Source organism: Carcharodon carcharias, chromosome 7 (genome assembly GCF_017639515.1).
Source record: "Carcharodon carcharias isolate sCarCar2 chromosome 7, sCarCar2.pri, whole genome shotgun sequence".
In the NCBI taxonomy this organism is placed as follows: domain Eukaryota; kingdom Metazoa; phylum Chordata; class Chondrichthyes; order Lamniformes; family Lamnidae; genus Carcharodon; species Carcharodon carcharias.
In genome coordinates this window covers 118,323,637-118,349,039 of record NC_054473.1, presented here as the reverse complement: position 1 = coordinate 118,349,039, position 25,403 = coordinate 118,323,637, and the positions used below count along the sequence as shown (strand labels likewise).

The following is a 25,403-nucleotide window of genomic DNA, read 5'->3' as shown; positions in this document are numbered from 1 at the left end:
TTTTTGTTTTTGACTTTCTCTCTTGGAAATATGATCTGCTACCCCACACACACACTTCTTTCACTATTTACAAATCAGAGATTTTGCACACAAAAAAATTGCCCAGTTTCCTTTATTGCCCCCTAAGTCACCGATAGATATTATGTTAGAATTAAATCCTTTTGTTAGGGGGTTCATTTCCAAATTGTTTTCCCTAATTTTTTCGCCAAACTGCCCTTCACTTTCTACCTTAAAATCTCTTTGGGAGCAAGATTTTGACTCAGACTTATCAGAAGATAACTGGAAGTCTATTAAACCTGCTCTCTCTTGTCTACATTCCTCATCTGTATGTGCAAGACATAGGTTGCAACATTTAAAATCTTACATCATATCCATTTATCCAAGGTGAAGTTATCTAAGATTTATCCAAATTTTGATCCAACCTGTAGATGTCATGTTGCCCCGGCTTCTCTAATTTATATGTGCTGGTCGTGTCCTAAATTGACTGTTTTGGTGCCACTTCATGCTCGCGTCTGGACCTGGAAACATTTATCAGTTTTGCTTCCAATTTCCACTCCTCTATCACTTTCACATGGTCCATCTCCAACAATTCCCTTCCCTTCCTTGACCTCTCTAGTCTCAATTTCTGGTGATAGACTGTCCACCAATATTCATTACAAGCCCACCGAATCCCACGGCTACTTACACCCTGGGACTCCATCCCATTCTGTCAGTTCCTTCGGCTCCATTACATCTGTTCCAATGATGCTACTTTCCAAAACAGCGCTTCTGACATGTCTTCCTTTGTCCTTAACCGAGGTTTCCCACCCACGGTGGTTGACAGGGCCCTCAACCGTGTTTGACCCATCTCCTGCGCCTCTGCCCTCACACCTTCCCCTCCCTCCCAAAATCATGAGAGGGTCCCCCTTGTCCTCACTTTTCACCCCACCAGCCTCCGTATTCAAAGGATCATCCTCTGCCACTCCAGCATGATGCCACCTCCCCTCCCCCCCCTCCATTGGCATTCCATAGGCACCAACCCTGGTCCACTCCTCCATCACCCAGAACACCTCAACCCCCTCCCATGGCACCTTCCCATGCAATCGCAGAAGGTGCAACACCTGCTCCTTTACTTCCCCCCCTCCTCATCATCCAAGGGCCTAAACACTCCTTTCAAGTGAAGCAGTGCTTCACTTGCACCTCCTTCAATTTGATCTACTGCATTCATTGCTCCCAATGCGGTCTCTTCTACATTGGAGACACCAAACGCAGACTGGGTGACCGCTTTGCGGAACACCTTCAGTCTGTCCGCAAGCATGACCCAGGCCTTTCTGTCACTTGCCATTTCAACACACCTGCTCTTATGTCCACATGTCCATCCTTGGTCTGCTGCAATGTTCCATTGAAACTCAAGGCAAACTAGAAGAGCAGCAGCTCATCTTCCGATCAGAGATTTTGCACATAAAAAAATTGCCCAGTTTCCTTTATTGCCCCCTAAGTCACCGATAGATATTATGTTAGAATTAAATCCTTTCGTTAGGGGGTTCATTTCCAAATTGTTTTCCCTAATTTTTTCGCCAAACTGCCCTTCACTTTCTACCTTAAAATCTCTTTGGGATTTAACATTGAGTTCAACAACTTCAGACCATGATCCCCCCCTTTTTCTTATTCATTTTTATTGTAAAATTTTTATTTATTTATTTATATTTTTCCACTTATTTTCATTATTATTTTTAAAATTTATTTCCATTTTATTCATCATTTTATCCCCAGCTTTTAGCCTTTTCAATCTTTCTTTCCCCCATCACCGTGCCCTCCCCCCACCCCACCCCCACTAGGGCAATCTGTCAATTTCCACAGTGCTTACCCTGGTCCTGCCATTATCACATTCTGCTTTCCACTCTTAATGTCACCATAAGCATCTCCCTTAGCCAGCACCACCATTATTAACAACCCTTTGACCTTCTGTTTATGACATCTTTCGCAACTTCTCCTTTGCCTTCACTTATTGCTGGCCTTCTATCCAGCTTCACCTGTTCCGCCCCCCTTAAACAGTATATCTTTCACCACATTTCGACTTCCCTTTAGTTCTGAAGAAGTCATACGGACTCGAAACATTAACTTTATCTTTCTTTCCACAGATGCTGTCAGACCTGCTGAGTTTTTCCAGCATTTTTTGTTTTGTTTCAGATTTCCAGCATCTGCAGTATTTTGCCTTTAGCCTGTGTATTAAATTGGCTTTGTTTTGGACAAAATTTTTTTGATCACTCTTTCATATTTTCAGTAGCAACATTGAAGCTTCTCCTATTATAGCACTCTTTGGAGTGGAACCAAATGGCATCTCTCTTACAAAAATTCAGACTGATACACTTGCCTTTTCAACATTATTGGCTAGACGCATTATTCTATTAAATTGGAAACAGTCTGCTCTGCTTTCTTTTACTAATTGGATATGTGATCTTACACAGAATCTTAAACTTGAGAAAATAAAGTATACTATAAGAGACTCCACTGATGGATTTTATGTAGCTTGGCAACCTTTCTTAGATTACTTGAGGAACTGCTGCTCTTTACTTTTATATAACTGACCCTAGTTAGGTTGTATGTATTATAACCGGTGAAACTATATCTGATCTATGATTGTTGATGATTTTCTTATTATTTTTTTCTCTTTCCTTTTACTTCTTCTTTCTCTTACTTCTCTTTTCCTTTCTTTCTCACCCAAATGTAAGTGTATTGAATTATTGCTGTACTGTAAGTTTTTTTTTGTATGGTTATTCATTATGACTATTTTTTAAAAGAAAAAAATAGTAACAATAAGGAATTTTAAAAAACTATAGGTCAGTAATTTCTAGCAAAATACATCATTTACCACCTACTTCTTCCACTTCTGTAGTCTCGAGCTCAATCTTCTTAAGCAGTTCTTGTCTGGATTTTATTTCGCTGCTAAGTTGCTTAGTCTCTGATGACATTCTGTTCAACTGCCTCTGGAAAATGGACATGACCACAGAATTTGAAAGCATAATAGACATTTCAGCATTTTTTTTTTTAAATTGGATCTTGTGCTTTCCATTGTTCAAATAGCACTTTCAGGCTTTACTGGTGCACTTAACCATAACACCATTCAAATCTAACAATTCCCACTTCCAGCCATAACATCTCAACTCAATACGCCTAGACTTTACACATCACTCCCCTCTTCCATTTCCTCCCTAAGCTACCAATCCACCTAGTACCTATCCTATTAACTATAATTACAATCAATATTCACCTCCCTCAACCATCCATTACCATTTGTTCCTAAACACCTTTCTAATTTGAATCCTCCATTGTCAAGATCAAGCATTTCCAAAGTCAGGTGTAGCACAATTAAACGCAAGGGAATCTCTCTCCACATATGGTCCAACAATAAATAAGATCCAAAATCTCAGATGATTACCCTCTATTGCACCAAATAATGTTACAGCCTCATGAATGATGCTGACACTTTTCTACCAGCTGTGGGCCTGTAGCAGTAGGAACTGGCTGGGAGGCGGTAGCGTAGTGGTATTGTCACTAGACTGGTAATCCAGAGACCCAGGGTAATGCTCCAGGGACCCGGATTCAAATTCCACCACAGCAGATCATGGAATTTGGATTCAATAAATATCTAGAATTAAAAGTCTAAGACGACTGTGAAACCATTGTCAATTGTCATAAAAACCCATCTGGTTCTGATGAAGAGTCATATGGACTCGAAAGATTAACTGTATTCCTCTCTGCAGATGCTGTTAGACCTGCTGAGTTTTTCCAGCTATTTTTATTTTTGTTTCAGATTTCCAGTATCCACAGTATTTTGCTTTTACCATCTGGTTTGCTAATGTCCTTTAGGGAAGGAAATCTGCTGTCCTCACCTGGTCTGGCCTACATGTGACTCCAGATCCACAGAAATGTGGTTGACTCTTAAAAATGAACAAGGACAATTAGAGATGGGCAATAAAGGGCAATTAGGGATGGGCAATAAATGCTGGCCTAGCCAGCGATGCTCACATACCACGAACGAATAATAAAAAAAAAATTGGGCCAGTGCAGTTTTCACATTGGACTTAAAGTAGGAAATAAAGAGGAGGCTTTAATCACCAAGTTCAAATATGAAGGGTGAACCCACTGCACTACCCAGTCCTCCCTTTCCAGCTCATTCCAGCGAACGGACAACTTATCTGAGTAAAACAGTGTCTGACCGTATGTGTGAGCAATATATTCTGAACTATGTGTCAATCAAAACTTACTTTGTAGGAATTGAGAACCAACTGAGTTTTCCCTGTCATGACTTTGAGCTGCAGGAGTTCCTGATTGTACTGTTCAATTTGCTTCAAGTACTGGCTGTTTTCAATCTTCAACTGATGAAAGTCGACCTCTCGTAGCACCTCCCCAGCCTCCTCTTTCTAGATACAGAAACAAATGCTCAGAGTATTCTTTTTTTTTCCTGGTCGGTATTGTTATTTTAATCCTTTTCTCCATACCATGTATCATACCACAGTTGACAGAGGGGACAGGCAATCTTCACCCCAAGCTCTGACAACTCTGTTTTAAGACCAGTCATTAGAGCTAGCTGCAAGAGGAGAACCAGAGATTAAAAGAAAGAAAGAAATTACATTTATATAGCAGGTATTTGGCTGGGCTTTCCCATGAAAATAGCTGTGAGGTTAAAGGCACTGATTGTTATTACTGCAGAAATTGGATAGCAACTTCCAGCGAGCAGTTAAATGCGAAATCTGGAAGTTGCTGTGTGAGATGTAGCATTCTGCTGTAAGTTGCATGAAAATGGCATGTCATCATCTTGCTCCCCATTTAAATGTATTCAATGGCATGAAGATCCTGTACTGATGTTGTCGATATTGGAGCAAACTCAGCACAAAGGACTTATCCATTTCTGCCTCAGTAACCTTTTAATGACATGGTAAATCTTAACTACTGCAAAGCAATCCCTCTGAAATTATAAATTAGTTTTTGTAAGTGTGGAATCTCATTCCTTTAACTTTTAACTATTGTGGCAGATTTAAAACAACTTTTTCTTTGTTACTTTTATCTCTCTCTCCTGCTTTCCTTCCCTCTCTCTTTATTTTGATTTCTGTACCTGATATAACATTGAATTCACTATTCCAGCTTACACTTCCTGGTTCAGACTCTGTGCTATTCTTTAATTGGATCGATTAAGGAGATATACAGTAGCATGCCTTGTTCACATAAGTCCCAGATGTCTATGCTGTGTTGGTTGGACTTTCTGCTGACATTAACTTGCTGAGAAAAACCCTATGGAATGGGCAAGTGCAAGTCTAACAAATGGCTAGCCATATTTTGGCTGAATGGTGTTTCTGTACTGCACCATGAAATATGCCTCTATGAAACAGCTCAAAGTAATTCACTATAATTACTCAGCAAATACAGTAGCCATTTTGCACTGAAGGACAAATGTTGGTCAGGACACCAACAGCCTCAACTCTTATTCAAATACTGCTAACCACCTGAAGGGGACAAGGTTCACCATTTTCATCTACAGAAATGGCACTTCTGATACTGCAACACTGCCTCACAGAATCACAGCACAGAAGAGGCCCTTCAGCCCATCGAGTCTGCACTGACGTGAGAAACACCTGACCTACCTACCTAATCCCATTTACCAGTACTTGGCCCATAGCCTTGAATGTTATGATGTGCCAAGTGCTCATGCAGGTACTTTTTAAAGGATGTGAGGTAACCCGCCTCCACCACCCTCCCAGGCAGTGCATTCCAGACCGTCACCACCATCTGGGAAAAGACGTTTTTCCTCACATCCCCCCTAAACTTCCTGCCCCTCACCTTGAACTTAAGCCGCCTTGTGACTGACCCTTCAACTAAGGGGAACAGCTGCTTCCTATCCATCCTGTCCATGCCCCTCATAATCCTGTACACCTCGATCAGGTCACCCCTCAGTCTTCTCTGCTCCAACAAAAACAACCCAAGTCTATCCAACCTCTCTTCATAACTTAAATGTTTCATCCCAGACAACATCCTAGTGAATCTCCTCTGCAACCTCTCCAGTGCAATCACATCCTTCCTATAATGTGGCAACCAGAACTGCACACAGTATTCCAGTTGTGGTCTCACCAAGGTTCTATACAACTCCAACTTGACCTCCCTACTTTTGTAATCTATGCCTCGATTGATAAAGGCAAGTGGCCCATATGCCTTTTTCACCACCCCACTAACATGCCCCTCTGCCTTCAGAGATCTATGGACACACACTCAAGGTCCCTTCGTTCCTCAGAACTTCCTAGTGCCATGCCGTTCATTGAATACTTCCTTGTCAAATTACTCCTTCCAAAGTGTATCACCTCACACTTTTCAGGGTTAAATTCCATCTGCCACTTATCTGCCCATTTGGCCATCCCGTCTATATCTTCCTGTAGCCCAAGACACTCAACCTCACTGTTAACTTCCCGGCCAATCTTTGTGTCATCTGCAAACTTACTAATCCTACCCCCTCACATAGTCATCTATGTCGTTTATATAAATGACAAATAATAGGGGACCCAGCAGAGATCCCTGTGGTATGCCACTGGACACTGGCTTCCAGTCACCAAAGCATCCTTCTGTCATCACCCTCTGCCTCCTACAAATAAGCCAATTTTGAATCCACCTTATCAAATTACCCTGTATCCCATGTGCCTTTGCCTTCGTTATAATTCTCCCAAGTGTCAAAGGCTTTGCTGAAATCCATATAAACTATATCAACTGCACTACCCTCATCTACACACCTGGTCACCTCCTCAAAAAATTCAATCAAATTTATTAGGCATGACCTCCCTCAGTACAACACCAAAGTATAAACCTAGATTATGCCATCAAGATCTGGGGCAGCATTGGAATACACAACTCTGAATCTGGGGCGAGTGTGTCGCCAACTGAGCCAAGCTAACTCTTAATGAGTGTATCTCCTATTTTTTTCCCTTACTTAAATATTTCCTCGCAGACACTGCCTGGGCCCCGAGCCCTGGAATTTCCTCCCGGAGACTGCCTGGGCCCCGAGCCCTGGAATTTCCTCCCGGAGACTGCCTGGGCCCCGAGCCCTGGAATTTCCTCCCGGAGACTGCCTGGGCCCCGAGCCCTGGAATTTCCTCCCGGAGACTGCCTGGGCCCCGAGCCCTGGAATTTCCTCCCAGAAACTATCTGCCTTTCCATCTCCCTCTCCTCCTTTAAAATGCTCCTTGAAACCTACGTTTTTTGAGCAAGCTTTATTTGGACCATCTGTCCTAATAGGTGTATGTAGCTCAGTGCCAAATTTTGTTTGATAATGCTCCTGTGAAGGCCCTGGGATGCTTTATTGTGTTAAAGATATTATATAAAAGTTGTTGTTGTACTGCATCTACTTCCTACAAACAATTTCATTATATTTTCTATGTCCAAATGGTTATTGATGCTTGTGGGATATTGCTGCATGTGAACAAAATGGCTGCCATATTTGCCTATGCAACAAGAGTCATTTCACTTTAAAGTAACTCATTGTAAGACCATAAGACGTAGGAGCAGAAGTAGGCCATTCAGCCCATCGAGTCTGCTCCGCCATTCGATGAGACCATGACTGATCTGATAACCCTCAACTCCACTTTCCTGCCTTTTCCCCATAACCCTTGATTCCCTTACTGATTAAAAACTGTCTAACTCCACCTTGAAAGTACTTAACAGCCTAGCTTCTACAGCCCTCTGAGGTAAAGAATTCCATAGATTAACTACCTTCATCTCTGTTTTAAATGGGCGACCCCATACTGGAGATTGTGCCCTCTGGTCCTAGACTTTCCCACAAGGGGAAACAACCTCTCAGCATCTACTCTGTCAAGCCCCCTAAGAATCTTATGTTTCAATAAGGTCACCTCTCATTCTTCTAAACTCCAATGAGTACAGGCCCAACCTACTCAATTTCTCCTCATATGAAAATCCCCCCATACCTGGAATCAACCTAGTGAACCTTCTCTGGACTGCCTCCAGTGCCAGTATATCTTTCCTTAGGTAAGGGGGCCAAAACTGTTCACAGTATTCTAGGTGTGGTCTAACTAGTGCCTTGTATGTTAAGTGCTTTGAAAGATACAGTGAGGTGTTAAATAAACACCAATCTTTCTTCACTGAAAAGAAGAAGGACTTGCATTTATCTAGCACCTTTCATGCCTACTAGACATCTTGAAGTGCTCTCTTTCAAATGAAGCTATTCATTGAATTTGTGTGTAAATTAAAGGGGTAACTTTCAACCTTACTGCTCCATTCAAAAGAGAGGACAATGAGAAAATTGATTGACTGAGGACGGTAATTCAGAGATGATATAGTGACAGCTGTGCTCTGGCCTGCCACCCCCCTTTACAAACCAGTCGGAGCTGTTGGTGCAGTTTAGCCTTCAGCATCTTCCATGCGTGATTCTTCAGCTGCAGCTTATCGATCAGCATTTCCTGAGGAGAAAGGAAAATAATCAGACATGGCAGAGATGAAAGTGTAAGAAACGCCACAGCTAACACTGGTCACTATCCATAACACTGACTGAGAACATTAACTATTAGACAATTTGGTATCTTCAAATGTTCAGAACTGATGCAAGAGATCATGAGACTGGTGAAGGTTGAGCTCTGAACCCTACAGATAAAAGTTGCAGATACTGGAAATTTGGAACAAAAGCAGGAACAAATTCAAATACATAGCAGTTCCATTAGCACCAGTGATTATCAAAACACATCTACATTTTTGAAGGAGGCCTTTTGTCTCAAACATTAACTTGGTTTCCCCTTTTTAGAAGCTGTGTATTTCTAGAATTTTCTATTTTTATTTTCACCCAAATTAAAATTCCTATTCTGATCAACCACATTCACTATTTACCCCACCACCCCAAGCCTGAATGTCCCTCCCCATCTCCCACAGTGCCTGGCTACTCATCTTTTCCACTCCAAGCTGCAAGCCTAATCTACTTGGATCCTGTTCACTCAACCCAGTCAAGCACCCCTCCCAACTCTGTCATGCCATCTCCCTCTTCTCCCCCAACCACCCACCCCACCAAAGCTCCCTGACATATCACCATAAAATTCTTGTCCTTGGTAATATCTTTGAGTCAGAGGTCTCCACCAGTAATATCACAGAAAGGATGGCAGTGCCAATGGTTGAGAAATTTAAATAACAAAGCTCTCCCAAGCTCGTAGCAGCAGTGCATGAAATTTGTGGCCAACTTCAAAAATCTCCAAACAGGGAGGTTGACCCCATGTTAAATGGTCACAGGACACTCCAGCCTGAATCCCTCCTCTGACAGAGATCAGCTGAATCAGCAGATCAATCAAATGGAGTTTAAGGTCAGCATGGTTCAGGGCTCTGCCAGTGCCTTTACTGGCTAAACCGTGAGCAATAACTGTTTTAAAGGAATAGTGCTTTTAACTGTCAGCTGTGGTTCAGTTGATAGCACTCTCATCTTAGAGGGGAAGGCTCCATGAACATCAACAGCGTCATCCTTAATGAAAGCAAAGCCCAGCACTTGAGTACAAAAGTTAAGACTGAAGTATTTGCAACGTTTTCAGCCAAAAGTGCCGAGTGGATGGTGCATCTCAGTCTCCACAGTCCTCACGACCACAGACACCATTCTTTGAGCCACTTTGACTCACTTGGTATCTTCATGATACCAAGAAATGGCTGAGCATACAGGATACAGCAAAGGCTATGGGCCCCAATAAAATCCTAAATGTAGTGCTAATGATTTGTGCTCCAGGACTAGATCTGCCTGTATCCAATCTGTTTCAGTACAACTACAACCACTATCAAAGTGGAAAACTGCCCATGTATGTCCAAAAGGCAGGATAAATCCAATCAAGCCAATCACCACCCCCCCAGTCTACTCTCCCTCATCAGCCAAGTGATGGGAGGTGTCATCGACAGTGCTATCATGCAGCACTCACTCATCAATAACCTGCTCAACAGTGATTAGTTTGGGTTCTGCCAGGACCTTTCGGCTCCAGACTTCATTACAACGTTGGCCTAAACGTGGACAAAAGAGTTGAATTCCAGAGATGGGGTGAGAATGACTGCCCCAGATGTCATAGTAGCATTTGACTGAACGTAGCATTCGGGAGCCCTGAGTGAAGTCAATGAGAATCAGGGGGAAATTCTCCACTGGTTGGATCCATACCTAGCACAAAGGAAGATGGTTGTGGGTGTTAAGGCCAATCATCTCAACCCCAGGACATCACTATATGAGTTCCTCTGGGTAGTGCCCTAGCCCTAATCATCCTCAGCTGCTTCATCAGTGGCCTTCCCTTTGTCAGAACTGGGGATGTTCGCTAATGATTGCAGTGTTCAGATCCACTCGCAACTCTTCAGATAATAAAGCAGTCTGTGCCTGGATGCAGCAAGACCTTGGCAGCATTCAGGCTTGGGCTGATAACTGATAAGTAACTTTCACACCACACAAGTGTAACCTGATCCCCTTTACATTCAATGGCATTACCATTGTTAAATCCCTCACCATCAACATTCTGGGGCTACCATTCAATAGAAACCTAACTGGACAAACCACATAAATATCTTGGCTACAAGAGCAGATCAGAATTCTGCAATGAGTGATTCACTATCTGCCTTCCCAAACCTTTCTAGCATCTACCAGGCACAAGTCAGGAAAGTGATGGAATACTCCACTTGCTTGGATGAGTACTGCTTCAATGATACTCAAGAAGCTTGACAGCATCCAGGACCAAGCAACCTGCTTGAAAGGCACCACATCCACCACCTTAAGCATTGACTCCCTCCACCACCAACACACAGTGGCAGCAGTGTGTACCATCTCCAAGATGTACTGTAGCAACTCACCACTTATCACCACCTCCCAAAATTCAGGGTCTCTGCCACACAGGTGGACAATGGCAGCATCAGGCATAAGTATCCCTCCAAGGCATGCACCTGATTTGGAAATGTGGGCAGAACCTTGCCCTAGGTTGGTGGGCAATGCACTTCCTGTGCCGGGGTGGGGGGCTGGGGGGGGGGGGTGGTTCCCCAACTGTCAAAGTGCACTGTTTTGTGCATGTGCGCGAAAGAGCACACATCTCCCTGAGAGTAAGTGCTGTCTCAGGGAGAGTGCTGACAGTTTGAAAAACTTGAAAAATAGAACAATAAAAAAATTAACATGTAACAATGTCACACGATATGGGACATGTTAATTAATATGAGTGAAACTTTATTATACTTTTAAAAAACTGAGATGAAACCTCATCCCGCCAGTGGATGAGGTTTCATGTATTATCAGAAGCCCGCAGGGGCTCCTGGCCTGCCCACCAGCCTTAAGGTTGGATGGACAGGGCCTTTAATTACCTTAATTATCCTGTCAATGGCCTCAATTGGCCATTGACAGGTTGGCGGGCGGACAGCTGATTTCGCTATCCACCCGCCTTCCTGAATATTTAAATGGGGCGGGATGATGTCAGGGAAAATTCAGGCCATATTGTTACAGGGTCAGAACCTAGGAACTCTCTACCTAACAGTACTGCGGGAGGACATTCATCACATTGCAGTGGTTCAAGAAGGCAGCTTCACTAATTTCTCAAGGGCAATTAGGGATAGGCAATAAATGCTGGTCTTACCAACAATGCCCATGTCCAGTGTGAATAAAAATATACAACCTCTATTAAATATTCCCTCTTACAACCTCTAGTAAATATCTCCTGACTGTCTCTGTTCCAAGGAGAACAATCCCAGCTTATCTAGTCTCTTCAGATAGCTGAAACCCCTCATCCTTAGTATCATGCTAGTAAATCTCCTATGCATCCTTTACAGAGCCTTTATATCCTTCCTAACATTAGTGGGTACGGTAGCTCAATAATTATAGTTACTGGACCAGTAATCTAGAAGGCTGGACTAATGATTGAAAGAAATGAGCTCAAATCACAGCACAGCAGCTGGAGAATTTAAATTCAGTTAATTAAGTAAATCTGGAATGAGAAGATACCAGTGATATCAGTGATGAGTAACACTGAGTTACTGTAAAATCCTATCTGGTCCACTAGTGTTCTTGAGGGTAGGAAATCTTCCAAACATACTCAGTCTGGTCTATGTGACTCCAAAACCATCACAATGTGGTTGATTCTTAACTGCCCCCCTGAAATAGTCTAGCAAGCCACTCCGTTATACAGTAATGGGCAATGAATTCAGGCCTGTGAATGAATTTTTAAAAATATGATGCCCAGAATTGGACAGAATACTCACAAAAAGTGATTGATAAAAGATTAGCAGAACTTTCTTGCTTTTGTGCTCTCTGACTCTATATATGAAACCAAGCATCTCATATGCTTTTTTAAAAACAGCTTTATGAACTTGTCCTGTCAGCTTCAAAGATTTGTGTATTTGAACATGCAGGTTTCTCTCTGTTCCTGCATCCCCTTTAAAATTGTGCCATTTAGTGTATATTGTCTCATTTCTTTTCCCTCAAAATGTATCACTTTATACTTCTCTGCCTTAAATGGCATCTGCCATGTGTCTGCCCATTTCACCAGTCTGTCTGTGACCTTCTGAAGTTGCTACGATCCTCTTCACCCCTTACTTATCAGGAGGTAAAGGTGCTGCTCTGACTGAACAAATAGAAAAATCACAGACAGCAATTTCCTGATCTATCTGGCCAGCGGCGAGTTTCCATACTGACAGCACCTACTCAGAAAATCAACCCACTGTTTCATCTGGTGCTTTCTGTCAACTCCACATCTACCTATTACTCAGACTTGCTAGTTCTGGGTTGTTTGCTAGATTTTGTTTTCCACAGGGGCAGGCTAATTTGACATAGGACTCACTTTTGCATGGATTTTGTCTTCAAAATATTTAAAGAGAGTCTCTGTTACAATTGTGCTTCCCTTCTTGCCTTGTGTGAAGGTCCCAATATCGCGTTCAAACTCATTGACTGCTTTTTTTATTTCAGCCAGCGCAAATTCAGCTTCCTCAAGTGTAGCCTAGAGGAAAACAAACATACTGAATTAAAGACCTTTGTACTTTGAGCAGTCATGAAGACAGTAGCCAGGAATTTCCTTGGAGCAGCTCTACTTTCACCAGAAGTGTAACAGAAACTCAGCATATGCAAATTAGAGGAAATTCCCTCTAATCTCTCATACTCTCCCTTCGCCTCTCATTTCCCTTTTCATCTCCCCTCTAAGTTTTCTATGTTCAGCCCGGTTCTTCCTTGTCTTATCAACATTTGTCAGATGCCCCCTTTTTCTGCTTCCTCTCAATCTCTTTCATCATCCAGGGAGCTCTGATTTTGTTTGCCCTACTTTTCCCTCTCATTAGAATGTATCTAGACTGTACTCAAACCATTTCCCATTTAAAAGCTACCCATTGCTTTATTATAGCTTTGTCTGCCAAACCTTGATTCCAATTTAACTGGGCCAGATCTATTCTCCATGCATTGAAACTGCCTCTGAACCAATTAAGTATTTTTACTCTAGATTTCTCCTTCTGCTTTTCTACAGCTAACCTAAAACTTATGATTCTATGATCACTGTTCCTTAAATGTTTCCCTTCTGATTCCTGATCCACTTGACCCACTTCATTTCCCAGAATCAGCAATACATCCTTCCTAATTGGACAGGAATGTCCAGTATTGATCAAGAAAGTTTTCCTGAACACACTTCAAAAACTCTTCCCCGTTACTGATTTTTACACTATTACTATCCCTGTCTATATTAAGACAATTGAAGTAGTCCCCTATAATCACTATTTTATAGTTCTTGCACCTTTACGTAATTTCCTTAAAATGTTCTCTCTATATCTTTCTCACTAGATGGTGGCCAATAGAATACACCCAGTAGTGTGCCTCTATTGTTTCTTGACTCTAATTAGATTCTGTCCTTAACTCCTCTATGACATCCTGTACCTCCAGTACTCTAGTATTCTCTTTAGTCGTTACTTGCAATTCTAGAATTTTTGCTCATATTTTGGGATTACATTCCATAATTCCATCCATTTTCTATGTGCAAATTACATACCAGTAGCCTTTAATATAATACTCCAGCAATGATAGACCACCAATTTGATTTTAGATGCCACTTCAGAGGTACAAATATTCGAAATTCAGTACTAGTTGCCCACACAATATCTAGTTGGAGTCAAGTCGCTGATATGTGCGGACTGAACAGTATGGCTTGATGTTGTCACTTACCTGTAAAATCCGAATTGTGTGGTCTGAATCATGCTTCAGCTTTGCTAACACCTCTTTTGTTTCCTCTAGTTCTCTATAAGCAATGTTGCACTTTTGCTCTGCTGTTAGAGTCAAAAGACGCTCTATGGGCACAATGCGAGATCTGGATCGATGCCTTGACCGCCCCTACAAGATTTACCAAATACTTTAAGTCCTGAACGTTACATTTTATAATAAAACATTTAATCATTGTTTTTTCTAAACTTTTCAAGCTTTTCCTCTGCTACATATCTTTGGCTGAGAAGACTTCAAGCCAACTTCTCCCAGGCTTACTTAGCCAGTGGGCTAACGTAGTATATGGATTTTTTTGGTGTAGCTCATCCTTGATGTTTCCTTTTTCCCCACTGAGGAAGCTCTTGCTTGGTTTTCACTCATTATTTCCTACAGTTCTGACTGGTACTGCCAGGACCATGAATTCAGCATAATTGGAATTGCAGGCACGCAGCACTTACTGGTCCTAGAAAACTGTAGCATAAATACACCATGGACTATTGGCAGCTCAAACTCCACTTTTCAAATTCATCCCAATCAGTCACAGCCACCAAATTTATGTGCTACTGATACTCAGTGTGGCAAGTATACAGGGAGGAGGGGTGGTAATTTTCCAAGCACATGCTGGTTATAAAGCATACTGTTTTCCTCATAGGTGCTGGTAGTGAGTGTGGTTGCAAAATATAACTGATCCTAATTGAACTCAACTTCAGATTATACCTCACACTCTTTCATTATACCATTAACTCTAGGCCTACATCCCATGACAGGTGAATCATTTTGTAAACCCAGGGCTACTTCTTATTCTCTGTCACCCAAAAGCACCACATTATCAAAATACAGGCAATAATCAGGCACCAAAATTTTGCTACAGATATTTCAGGTCCCTTTCTCTCAGATTTTAAACATCAGAAGCTATTAAGGAATACTACCTGTGCCAACAGGGCAAGCTCCTGTGCTTGAGTTTGGGCTTGTAGGACCAATTCTTTGGGCACCACACGTTCATAATACTTTTCAAGCATATTGGACTCTATCTGCAAAGCTTCAGTGGAAATACTATGTTAAAGAGAAAAAGAAATCACTGAAATGCATAGATTAGCAGGGGTTTATAAGAGGAAACATGTCTTACACAAGAGATTCTGAGCTGCTCAAAGTATATAAAATGGTATACTTGGTTAATTCTAGTTCACCAAAACATTGCAGTACCTCTTAAGTATCACAATATCAGCAATTTTATTAAATCTTAAGATGATTGATCAGGATCTGCATCACTGATTAACAATTGATTGAAGACCTAACAAGAAAATCTACCCTTATGCTACTTGAGTCAGTCAGTTAATCAAATAATGGATAATAAGCACCTTCCAAATTATCAGTGTGCTGATCTCCATCTAATTTTGCAAAGTCAGTTTGAGTTGCTCAGCATGGGCATGCTCCTGGCCCATTGGACCTGATGATGGGTGATTGCCAGGATGGGAAGTGGGAGATCAAGTGTTCAAGGACTGATGGTAAATTTAGAGGTCGAGACAAAATTTTGGTAGCAATTTTGAAGGCTGTTCATATTAATAACAAGTTAAGCTAGTCAACCAGGAGGGTGTAATCACAGCATGATAGTTTACATTGTCAGTTTTCATTATAAATATTAATATAAGCATTTAAAATTGAATAAGTTGACAGGAAATGCACAAAGGCATAAGATTTCTTCTCTATTGTCAGTAGCACTGCTCATGGTAAATCAGAGGATTCAATGTTTTATAACCATTAGGAGTGCCTATGATATTGTTATGAATGCAGGAGTTTATAAGGTGGTTATGTTTTAAACCAGGCTTGTCCAACCTTTTCACTCGGGGGCCGGGGGGGGGAGGCGGTGGGGGGTGGGGGGGTGCAAATTTCAGAAAGATAAGTTTTGGCACAATAATAAACCAAATTTCAAAAAAAGCTGAGGTTTTAAGGAAAGAAACAATTGCTGAGCAAAAGTACAGCAATGTCACAGCAATAAATTGTTCATTTATAGAAAATTTTCACACCTTGACACAAAAGACAGGTAGCTGTTTTTTCTGGACACAGACTCTGAGTCAGAGACCTGGAAAGGGGCTGAAAACAGCTACACCTGTGCAGAAGCAGAGGAAAAGACCTTTTTCTCTTAGCCACCAAGTAGGATGCCGAGAACTGATTTCCGGTTCAAAGAACTGAACTTGTGGAGATTTGAACTTCAAGGGGTTGCCAGAGAGGGCCTTGTTGCTGGAAGTCAGTTCTTAGAAACTCAGAAGATTGAGTAAAATTACTTTCAAAGGACACTGGGAGAATCACCCTGGTGTGGCAGGGAAAAAGGAAGCCTGCTGAAAAACTGGGAGGAGTGTGGGATTTCATCTACAAGGCGATCTATTTGCTGAGAACATGATACACAATAGGATCAGCAGTAGACCACACTGTACATTGGGCCTGCTCCACCATTCAATATGATCATGGCTGATCTTGGGCTTCAACTCTCTTTTCCCGCCCGCTCCCCTACAAATGCGACTCAAGTATTTTTGGTTGAGTTAATTAGTTAATAGTGAAGTACCAATTCAGTAGCTTAATAGACTAAATATTACTTAATGGGCAACTAATATATGTTATTTTAGTTTGTTTGTTTCTGTTAAAACATGATATCTTGTTATGCAATTCTTTCCATCAGTTGCTGGGAAATTCATATCTCTTTTTAAAGGTTATCGGTCTCTATGTGAATTGTAACAACAGGTAGAGCATAAAATCAGACATGGTCACAAATTGACAGTGGCTAAATTATTCTGAGATTTACACTGGTGCTTTGGTGTTGGATTTGACAACCATGTCCATTTCTCTATCAAAACTGTAAACAAGTGGCCTTTATACTTTATATGTAAATCCCTTTACCTATATATTTGATTTTTATCCCTTATTATTTGGAAGGTGATAAAATACAACAGGATGGCATGCAAGGCACAGTAGGACTGCTGAACATTGGTTGTGATGAGAGGGGTATCTCATGATTTCATGACTCGAAGCACTGTTTTGTGACTTTCTCAGGCCCCTCTGCAAAAACTGTGAATTTGGTGTTTTGTGCTTGATTCTTGGGCATGTATCTCTGTGTTTGTCTTTTATCTGTCATACAGAGCTACAAGAAAAAGTAAACATTCCAGTTATTATCAAGAAAAGCATGATGATTACAGCTTTCAAAATCCAACTCCTTACAAATATAAATTAAATGAGGAAAGAACATTACCTTTTCCCTTCTGTATCTTTCATGTGATAGCTTTTACCCAATTATAATGTTTACATTTTCTAATTGTCAATGGAACAGATGATAATCAAAGTGTATAATTAGAGATTGTCTACTTCAGAATGCAATTTTTAAAATTGAACTGAATTACAAATAGAAATACACACATCCTTTGGAAAATGCAATAGCTGGCACAGTGACTGCCACATATGGAGGCAAAAAAGCCAAGTGATGGCCAGGGGTAACACCCTAACCCCATTGTAATGATGAGGTGGTACAAAGCAGGGTAGCTCTGTTTTCTATTCCAAGGTAACCTCCCTGAAGAATATTATGAACAGCAGTAGGCCATTAAGTTCCTTATGCCTGCTCTGCCATTCAACTCAATCTGCTGATCTACATCACAACTCTATTTACCTAACTTTGTTCCATATTCCTTGATACCCTTACATAACAAAATTCTACCTCAGTTTTGAAAGCTTCAATTGTCCCAAAATCCACAGTCTTTTGGGGAAAGATAGTTTAGGATTTGTACTACAATTTGCAAGCAGGGAGGGGCCCAGGTTCTCCCTCAACTGTTTGCCTGTTTTTCAGTCTTCTGGCCAACACTGCTCCCTCACCAAAAACAAATTAACTGGACACCCATTTCATTGTTGCTTCTGAGATCTTGAAAAAACTTGTCAACAAGGTAGTCACTACAGATTGAAGTGGTGCATTGTATTGGAAGATTATCTTGACAGGTTTAAGAAGAAAGATGCATTTATACAGTGCCTTTCATGGCCACTAGAACTCCCAAAACGGTTCACAGCCCATGAAGTACCTTTGAAGAGTAGGCACTGTAACAATTAATAATAAAGCAAAAGCTTCCTTTTCTCTGCTATCTTCTTCATCATTGGCAGGACTCTGGTATGGCAGTTTCAGCAACAAATGGATTAGAGTCGGGTCCCTGAGCCACACCAGACAATGTTCAGTACAGAGTTGACTACCAAAGCGCAAACAATCATCTCACCAGACGGAAGGCTGCCAAAGAGAATTGCCCTCTTTTCTCTGGATCTTCTTCATACTTGGCAGGACCCTACACTATAAGCCTTACCCCCTAACCTGAGGTCCTCAAGAGAAAGAGGATTGTATAGTTATCCACTATATCCATAATTACCCCTGTCTCAAAAAATTGAAAACGCTTCCCAAAAGCAGGTTGCAATGTTGAAGGAAGCCAATGGCAATGGCGCCAGTACAGTGCCGACCCTACTCGAGCTCAGCATGAATAACCGTTTCATTCTTTAACGTTGTCAAGTTGGAATTACTAAAGCATAAAACATACTGTGAATTCTGGAAATCCAAAATAAAACCAGAGAAATGCTGGAAAAACTCAACAGATTTGGCAGCAGCACTCTCTCCACAGGTGCTGCCGGCATTTTTCTTCCTTATTTAGATTGGATTTAAATGTTTTTAGGCACTTGGTACCTCATATCATCCAGTAACTTCCGGAGCTGTGCACTGGTCAGCTCCTGGATCCGTTCGTTCAGGTGGATATCTACACTCATACCATTCTCCATGTCTAATGTTTCCGCCATCTTTACCAGGGTCTCCCACCCAGCGGCTCTGCAAATGTTTACATCCGTTTCCATAGAGATCGGAGAATTGCGCATGCGCATGTCGCGTAAAGCGCTGCGGAAACACGCAGGCGTAAACACCCTGTCCTGGTTACAGTGGGTCGCCATTTTGGTAATGGAGAGCTGTTTCCAGGGCAAATGGATTTTTTATGAGCATGACCGAACAAATTTCCTCTCAGTGATATCGTGAATCGGCATTTCCCATCACTACAACAAATTATTGAGAGAAATGATCAGGAAATTGGTTCTGGAAATGTCATATCCCTCAGATAAAAGCAAAATAATGCGGATGCTGGAAATCTGAAATAAAAACAGAAAATGTGGAAAAACTCAGCAGACCTGGGAGCATTTGTGGAGAGAGAAACAGAGTTACTGTTTCGAGTCCATATGACCTACCTTCTTCAGAGCTAAAGAGAAGTAGAAATGTGATGAAATTTATACTGTTTAAGGGGGGTGGAACAGGTGAAGCCAGTGATAGGTGGAGTCTAAGGAGAGATTGACAAAGATGTCATGGACAAAAAGACAAAGGGAGTGTTAATGGTAGTGGTGAGGGCTAAAAGATGTGTTGATAGAAGAATAAAGGTAAAAAAGCTGAATGTGTTAATATCAGGACAAGGGTAAGCACTCTGTGAAAGAACAACATGGCACTAGTAACAGATGGCCTTTCTGGGCTGGGGTGGGGGGAGGGGCAGTGGTTGAGGAAAAAGGGATAAAAGGGGATAAAACAATGAATAAATGAATAAAAATAAGTTTTTTTAAAAGGGGGCTTAAAAAGGGGTGAAGACAGAGTTCAGAGTTCATGGTCTGAAGTTGTTGAACTCAATGTTAAGTCCGGAAGGCTGTAAAGTGCCTAATCAGTAGATGAGGTGCTGTTCCTCCAGTTTGCATTGGGCTTCACTGGAACATTGCAGCAGGCGAAGGATGGACATGTGGGCATGAGAGCAGGGTGGTGTGTTGAAATGGCAAGTGACAGGAAGGTCTGGGTCATGCTTGCAGACAGACTGAAGGTGCTCTGCAAAGCAGTCACCCTGTCTGCATTTGGTCTGCCAAATGTAGAGGAGACTGCATTGGGAGCAGCGGATGCAGTAGACCAAATTGAAGGAGATGGAAGTGAAGCGCTGCTTCGCCTGGAAGTAGTGTTTGGGCTGATGGACGATGAGGAGGGAGGAGCTAAAGGGGCAGGTGTGCATCCTCTGCGATTGCATGGGAAGATGCCATGGGAAGGGGATGAGATGTTGGGAGTGATGGAGGAGTGGACCAGAGGGAATGGTCCCTATGGAATGCTTACGGTGGGGGGGGGGGGGTTAAGATGTGTTTGGTGATGGCATGTCTTCCTTCTTCCTTAACCAAGGTTTCCCACTCACTGCGGTTAACAGGGCCCTCAATCATGTCCAACCCATCTCCCGCACCTCTGCCTTCATACCTTCCCCTCTCTCCCAGCACCATAATAGGGACCCCCTTGTCCTCAATTTTCATCCCACCAGCCTCTGTATTCAAAGCTTCATCCTCTGCCATTTCTGGCAACTCCAGCTTGATGCCACCACCAAACACATTTTTCCCTTACCCCCCGCACCCCCCTCCCTGTAAGCATTCCATAGGGACCATTCCCTCCAGGACACCCTGGTCCACTCCCCATCACTCATCCCCTTTGCATAGCATCTTCCCATGCAACGGCAGAAGATGCAACACCTGCCCCTTTACCTCCTCCCTCCTTACTGTCCAAGGGCCCAAACACTCCTTTCTGGTGAAGCAGCGCTTCACTTGCATCTCCTTCAATTTGGTCTACTGCATCTGCTGCTCCCAATGTGATCTCCTCTACATTGGGAAGACCAAACGCAGACTGGGTGACCGCTTTGCGGAACACCTTTGGTCTGTCCACAAGCATGACTCAGAATTTCTTGTTGCTTGTCATTTCAACACACCATCCTGCTCTCATGCCCAGTTGTCCGTCCTTGGCCTGTTGCAATGTTCCAGTGAAGCCCAATGCAAGCTGGAGGAACAGCATCTCATCTTCTGATTAGGCACTTCACAGCCTACTGGACTTAACATTGAGTTCAACAACTTCAGACCATGAACTCTCTCCTCTATCTTCACTCCTTTTTAAATCCCCTTTTAAAAATTTTTTACTTTTTATTCACTTATTTTTATTTTTATTCATTTATTCATTGTTTTAATCCCCTTTTATACCTTTTTCCAACCTTTTTCCCCAACCACCACTCCCTTCCCCCATCCCACCCCAGAAGGGCCATCTGTTACCTGTTCCATGTTGCTCTTTCACAGAGTGGTTACCCTTGTTCTAATATTGACACATTCTGCTTCCTTACCTTTATGCCACTATCAGCATCTCCTTTAGCCTTTAACACTACCATTAACACTCCTTTTGTCTTTTTATCCACAACATCTTTGTCAATCTCTCCTTAGCTCACACCTATCGCTGACCTATCCAGCTTCACCTGTTCCATCCCCCTTAAACAATATAAATTTCATCACATTTCTGCTTCTCTTTAGCTCTGAAGAAGGGACAAAAGGATTTGAAAGATTAACTCAATTTCTCTCTCCACAGATGCTGCCAGACCTGGTGAGTTTTTCCAGCATTTTCTGATTTTATGTCTTATATCCTCATTTTTTAAATGCAAATTTCACGCCGTTTTTGTTTATAGACCAAACCAGTGACTAATTTGTGACATTATATAGAGCCATATGAAGAGTGAATTCATTATGGATGAAACACCTTTGATCTAAACAGATTCCCTAAAACCTGTGACATCTGATAATATTATCAGGAACCACTTGAACAATGCAGATTTGAGTCTACCATACTCCCTGTATCCAAGCAAACAATTCAGATCAAGCAAATATCATTTCAGTGATTTAGTGAATCAGCATTTCTCATCAATACACCAAATTATCAAAGGAAATTATCAATAAGTTAATTCCACAAATGTCTTGTAAACCTTGTTTTTTTAAAATGTAAATTTCAGAACATTTTTGTTTATAGACCAAACCAGTGATTGTAATTTGATTACTTTATATATATGTACATGGAGAGTAGGTTAATTGCAAATGAAATACCATTGATCTGACAAAGATGCCATAAAACCTGTGACATCAGGGACAAGATTATTAGGAATCACTTGAATAGAGCAGATTTGAGCCTACATTGAGGATAAGGATTGAGTGTCATGGAGTAAGGGTGGGACATGGATAGATTTCTAGATGAAGGCAAAATTTGTGTTGCAAATATAGAGCCAATGTAGATCGTTGAAGATTGGTGGGATGAACAAGTGGAACCTAAAGCAAGTGAGGTTTTGGCCAATGGTATTTTGGTTGAGTTGGAGTTTATAAAGGGTGGAAATTGAGAGGCTGGTGTGGAAGGAACTAGAGAAACCAAGTGACAAAAGTATAGTGTCAACCTTGACTCACTGGTCCCAATTTCATTTCTGAGTCAGAAGGTTGTGGGCTTAAGTCCTGCTCCAGGAACTTAAGTAAAATTCTAGAATAACATCTCAGTGCAGTACTAAGGGAGCGCTGCTCTGTTGGACAAACTGTCCTTCAAATGAGATGTTAAACAAAGCTCCGCCTATCCTCTCGGGTGGGTGTTAGAGGTTGCATAACACTATTGGTGAAATATGGAGGGAAGTTCTCTTAATGTTATGGGACATATTTATCCATCAACCACTATCACTAAAACATATTGGGGGTGAAAGCAGCATGAAACAAAGTTGTAGCAAATCTAGCCTGTTTTTCATTACTTTTATTTTTCATTGACTTGGAAAGTCTTAGTGAGATTTTTATTTTCTAACCAAGTACAAGTGACAGTGAGACATAGAAATGAGCCTCCAAACACAGTTTGAACTCTGGTCCAGTGAACTGAGTGGAAAAAAGATCAGATGTGGTGGAAAATTGGCTGCTGATTCACTACAAGCCCATTTTGTGCTGCTGCCGCTGACCAATGTCACACACATTATGCGGTCTTTTGGATCATTTCTGCTTGTTGGACATTGCTACGTTGGTTGTTATGTTTCCATACATTCAAAAGTGGTTAACTGGCTGTGATGTGTTTTGGGACACCATGAAGTTGCTAAAATTGCTACATAAATCTTTAATGGTTTTAGCCGTAGCGGGAGTGAGGTGAGGCAGAGATGGACAATATGGAGCAATGGTAGGAAAATGGCATTAGGATACAGATGAACTGTGATCTAACTGAGTAGGCCTGAGAGACCGAATGGCCTATTCCTCTTCCACTCTTCCTATATTGCTGGGATGAAAGTAAGCAAGCAATCTTCGTGGTGACCTGCGTTTGAGACTTAAAATTCACTCAGTTCTGGGCTTGATCAAGTCAGTGAGGTTGTAAACTGTCTGTGACAGTCTTAGTGAGTAGTTAAAAGTGTAAGCAATGTTAAAGATACAGAATTTTTGTAGTGGAGCTGAAAATGTTACCTTCTGTCTTTACAAAGTTTAATTCGAGGAAACTCTGCCCAATCTAAGACTTTCTGTTAGACAGTCAATCTGACAACATTGTGGTAGTTGTGGAGTTGAGGAAATGATGAAGACTTAGAGCTGGGTGCCATCAGCACACATGGCAAGTGGCAATGTGCAAATGTGGGAAAGGCAGGCCAAGGATGAAAGCTTGTGGTAGACCAGAAATGTCTGTGTAGGGGTAGGATAAGAAAAAGCTATTTCTGAAGATGTGTTGGCTGCACTGAAACAGCAAGGACTCAAACCATGCAAGAGCAGTCTCATGGAAGTAGACCATGGGTGGGAGGGGATAGCATGATTGACCATGTTGAGCATGGTGGAGAAGACAAAAAAGCATAGTAACTTTGAGCAATTCGGTCTCACAGTGTTGTGGGTAGAACAGGATAAAGATTTAAGGGATTCAAATCAGGTTGTGGGAGAGGTTAGAATGATGTAGGGAGAAAGCAACACATTCCTGGACCTTGTTGAGGAAAGAGAGCTTAGAGATTGTGTGATATGTGGTGAAGATGGAAGGGTCAAATCTGGGCTTTTTCCTGGACAAGATTTGAGATGGTTAGAGAGACCTCAGCATGTGTGGAGAGAAATTATAGAGAAATAAGGGATCAGAATGTAATGAAAGAGGGTCTGGGAGGGATTTGGTAGCTGGGTGAAATGGGAGTGACAGATTAAGGAGCTGCACAAATGGTCTTCATTTGGAGGCAGAAAAGTTTGCACTTTGTGTTACAGGTAAGGATGAGGGATCTGGGCACAGTAGATAGGGAGAAGCTGTTCCCATTGGTGGAAGGATTGAGAACCAGAGGGCACAGGTTTAAGGTGGGTGGTAAAAGAAGTATTAATGACATGAGGACAACCTTTCTTATGCAGCGAGTGGTTAGGATCTTGAATGCACTGCCTGAGATTATGGTGGAGGCAGATTCAATGACACCATTCATAAGGGAATTGGATCAGTAAATAAAAAGGAAAAAATTGCAGGGATATAGGGAAAAGGCAGGGGAGTTGGACTAGGTGAGGTGCTCTTTCAGAGAGCCAGCGCATACATGATATCCCGAATGTTTCATTGCTGTAACAATTATATGACTATATGAGTAGAAAATTGACTAAAAGAAAATAAGAGGATTTTGGAATTGTCCCATATTTCTAAAATGATCCCAGACTGGTAGAAGCCTTGCTCTTGCAGTTTATGATAGGCACTCAAGCTTCTCATTTAATTTTCTGTAATTACTGCTACATTGTTTCCTATGCATACCCACACACATTTCAATAAACATGATTAGCTATATATGACTCAGTCATGCAATTCCATCACTATTTGTTTTGTTTCTGTTTTCCAGCATTTTTCTTCCTTCCCTTCAACTTATCCTGAAGATATTGTTTAATTGTTGAATGCACTTCTACAGGCTCTGGGAACCCTTTCTTCAAAAAAGAGCCCAGAGAGTGTTTCAGGCTATTTAATCTATGGGGCATCACAACGAAACCCAACCTTGTCCTCACGCTATATCTAGCTCACTTTTCCAGAACCACTTCATCTAATTCAGGGTCACAGGGAGCCAGAGCCCACCCCAACAGGCAATGGGCCCTAGGAGGGGTACACCCAGGACAGGACACCAATCCACTGGGGAAAATTTACCATAGCCAATCCACCTAGCCAGTGCATCTTGGGATGGTGGGAGGAAACTGGTGCACCCAGTGGGAACCCAAGAGGAGACTATGCAAACTCCACACAGACAGACACCTGACCCAGGTCCCTGGAGCTATGAGGCTGCAGCGCTAACCCACTGTGCCATCCCACATCTATACACATGTAGTCCCAATGGGATAGCTAAGGAGCATGAAACATGGTTGATTTTCTTCTCCCTTACCCATGGTGCTGACAGCAATTTTGTGCCCTTTA

The 25,403-nt window shown here is 41.9% G+C and overlaps 1 protein-coding gene across 1 annotated transcript in view; it reads right to left on the bottom strand.

The window, feature by feature from the left end:
* ccdc113 (coiled-coil domain containing 113) overlaps positions 1 to 19,141 on the bottom strand; it is a 33,772-nt gene extending 14,631 nt beyond the window's left edge. Inside the window, exons 1-7 of the mRNA XM_041191663.1 lie at positions 18,885 to 19,141; positions 15,115 to 15,238; positions 14,153 to 14,317; positions 12,792 to 12,947; positions 8,355 to 8,435; positions 4,248 to 4,403; positions 2,859 to 2,966 (exon numbers count right to left, since the gene is read on the bottom strand). Coding sequence (XP_041047597.1) covers positions 2,859 to 2,966; positions 4,248 to 4,403; positions 8,355 to 8,435; positions 12,792 to 12,947; positions 14,153 to 14,317; positions 15,115 to 15,238; positions 18,885 to 19,141 — 1,047 coding nt within the window. The remainder of the gene's footprint in view (positions 1 to 2,858; positions 2,967 to 4,247; positions 4,404 to 8,354; positions 8,436 to 12,791; positions 12,948 to 14,152; positions 14,318 to 15,114; positions 15,239 to 18,884) is intronic.
* Positions 19,142 to 25,403: the final 6,262 nt, after the last annotated feature.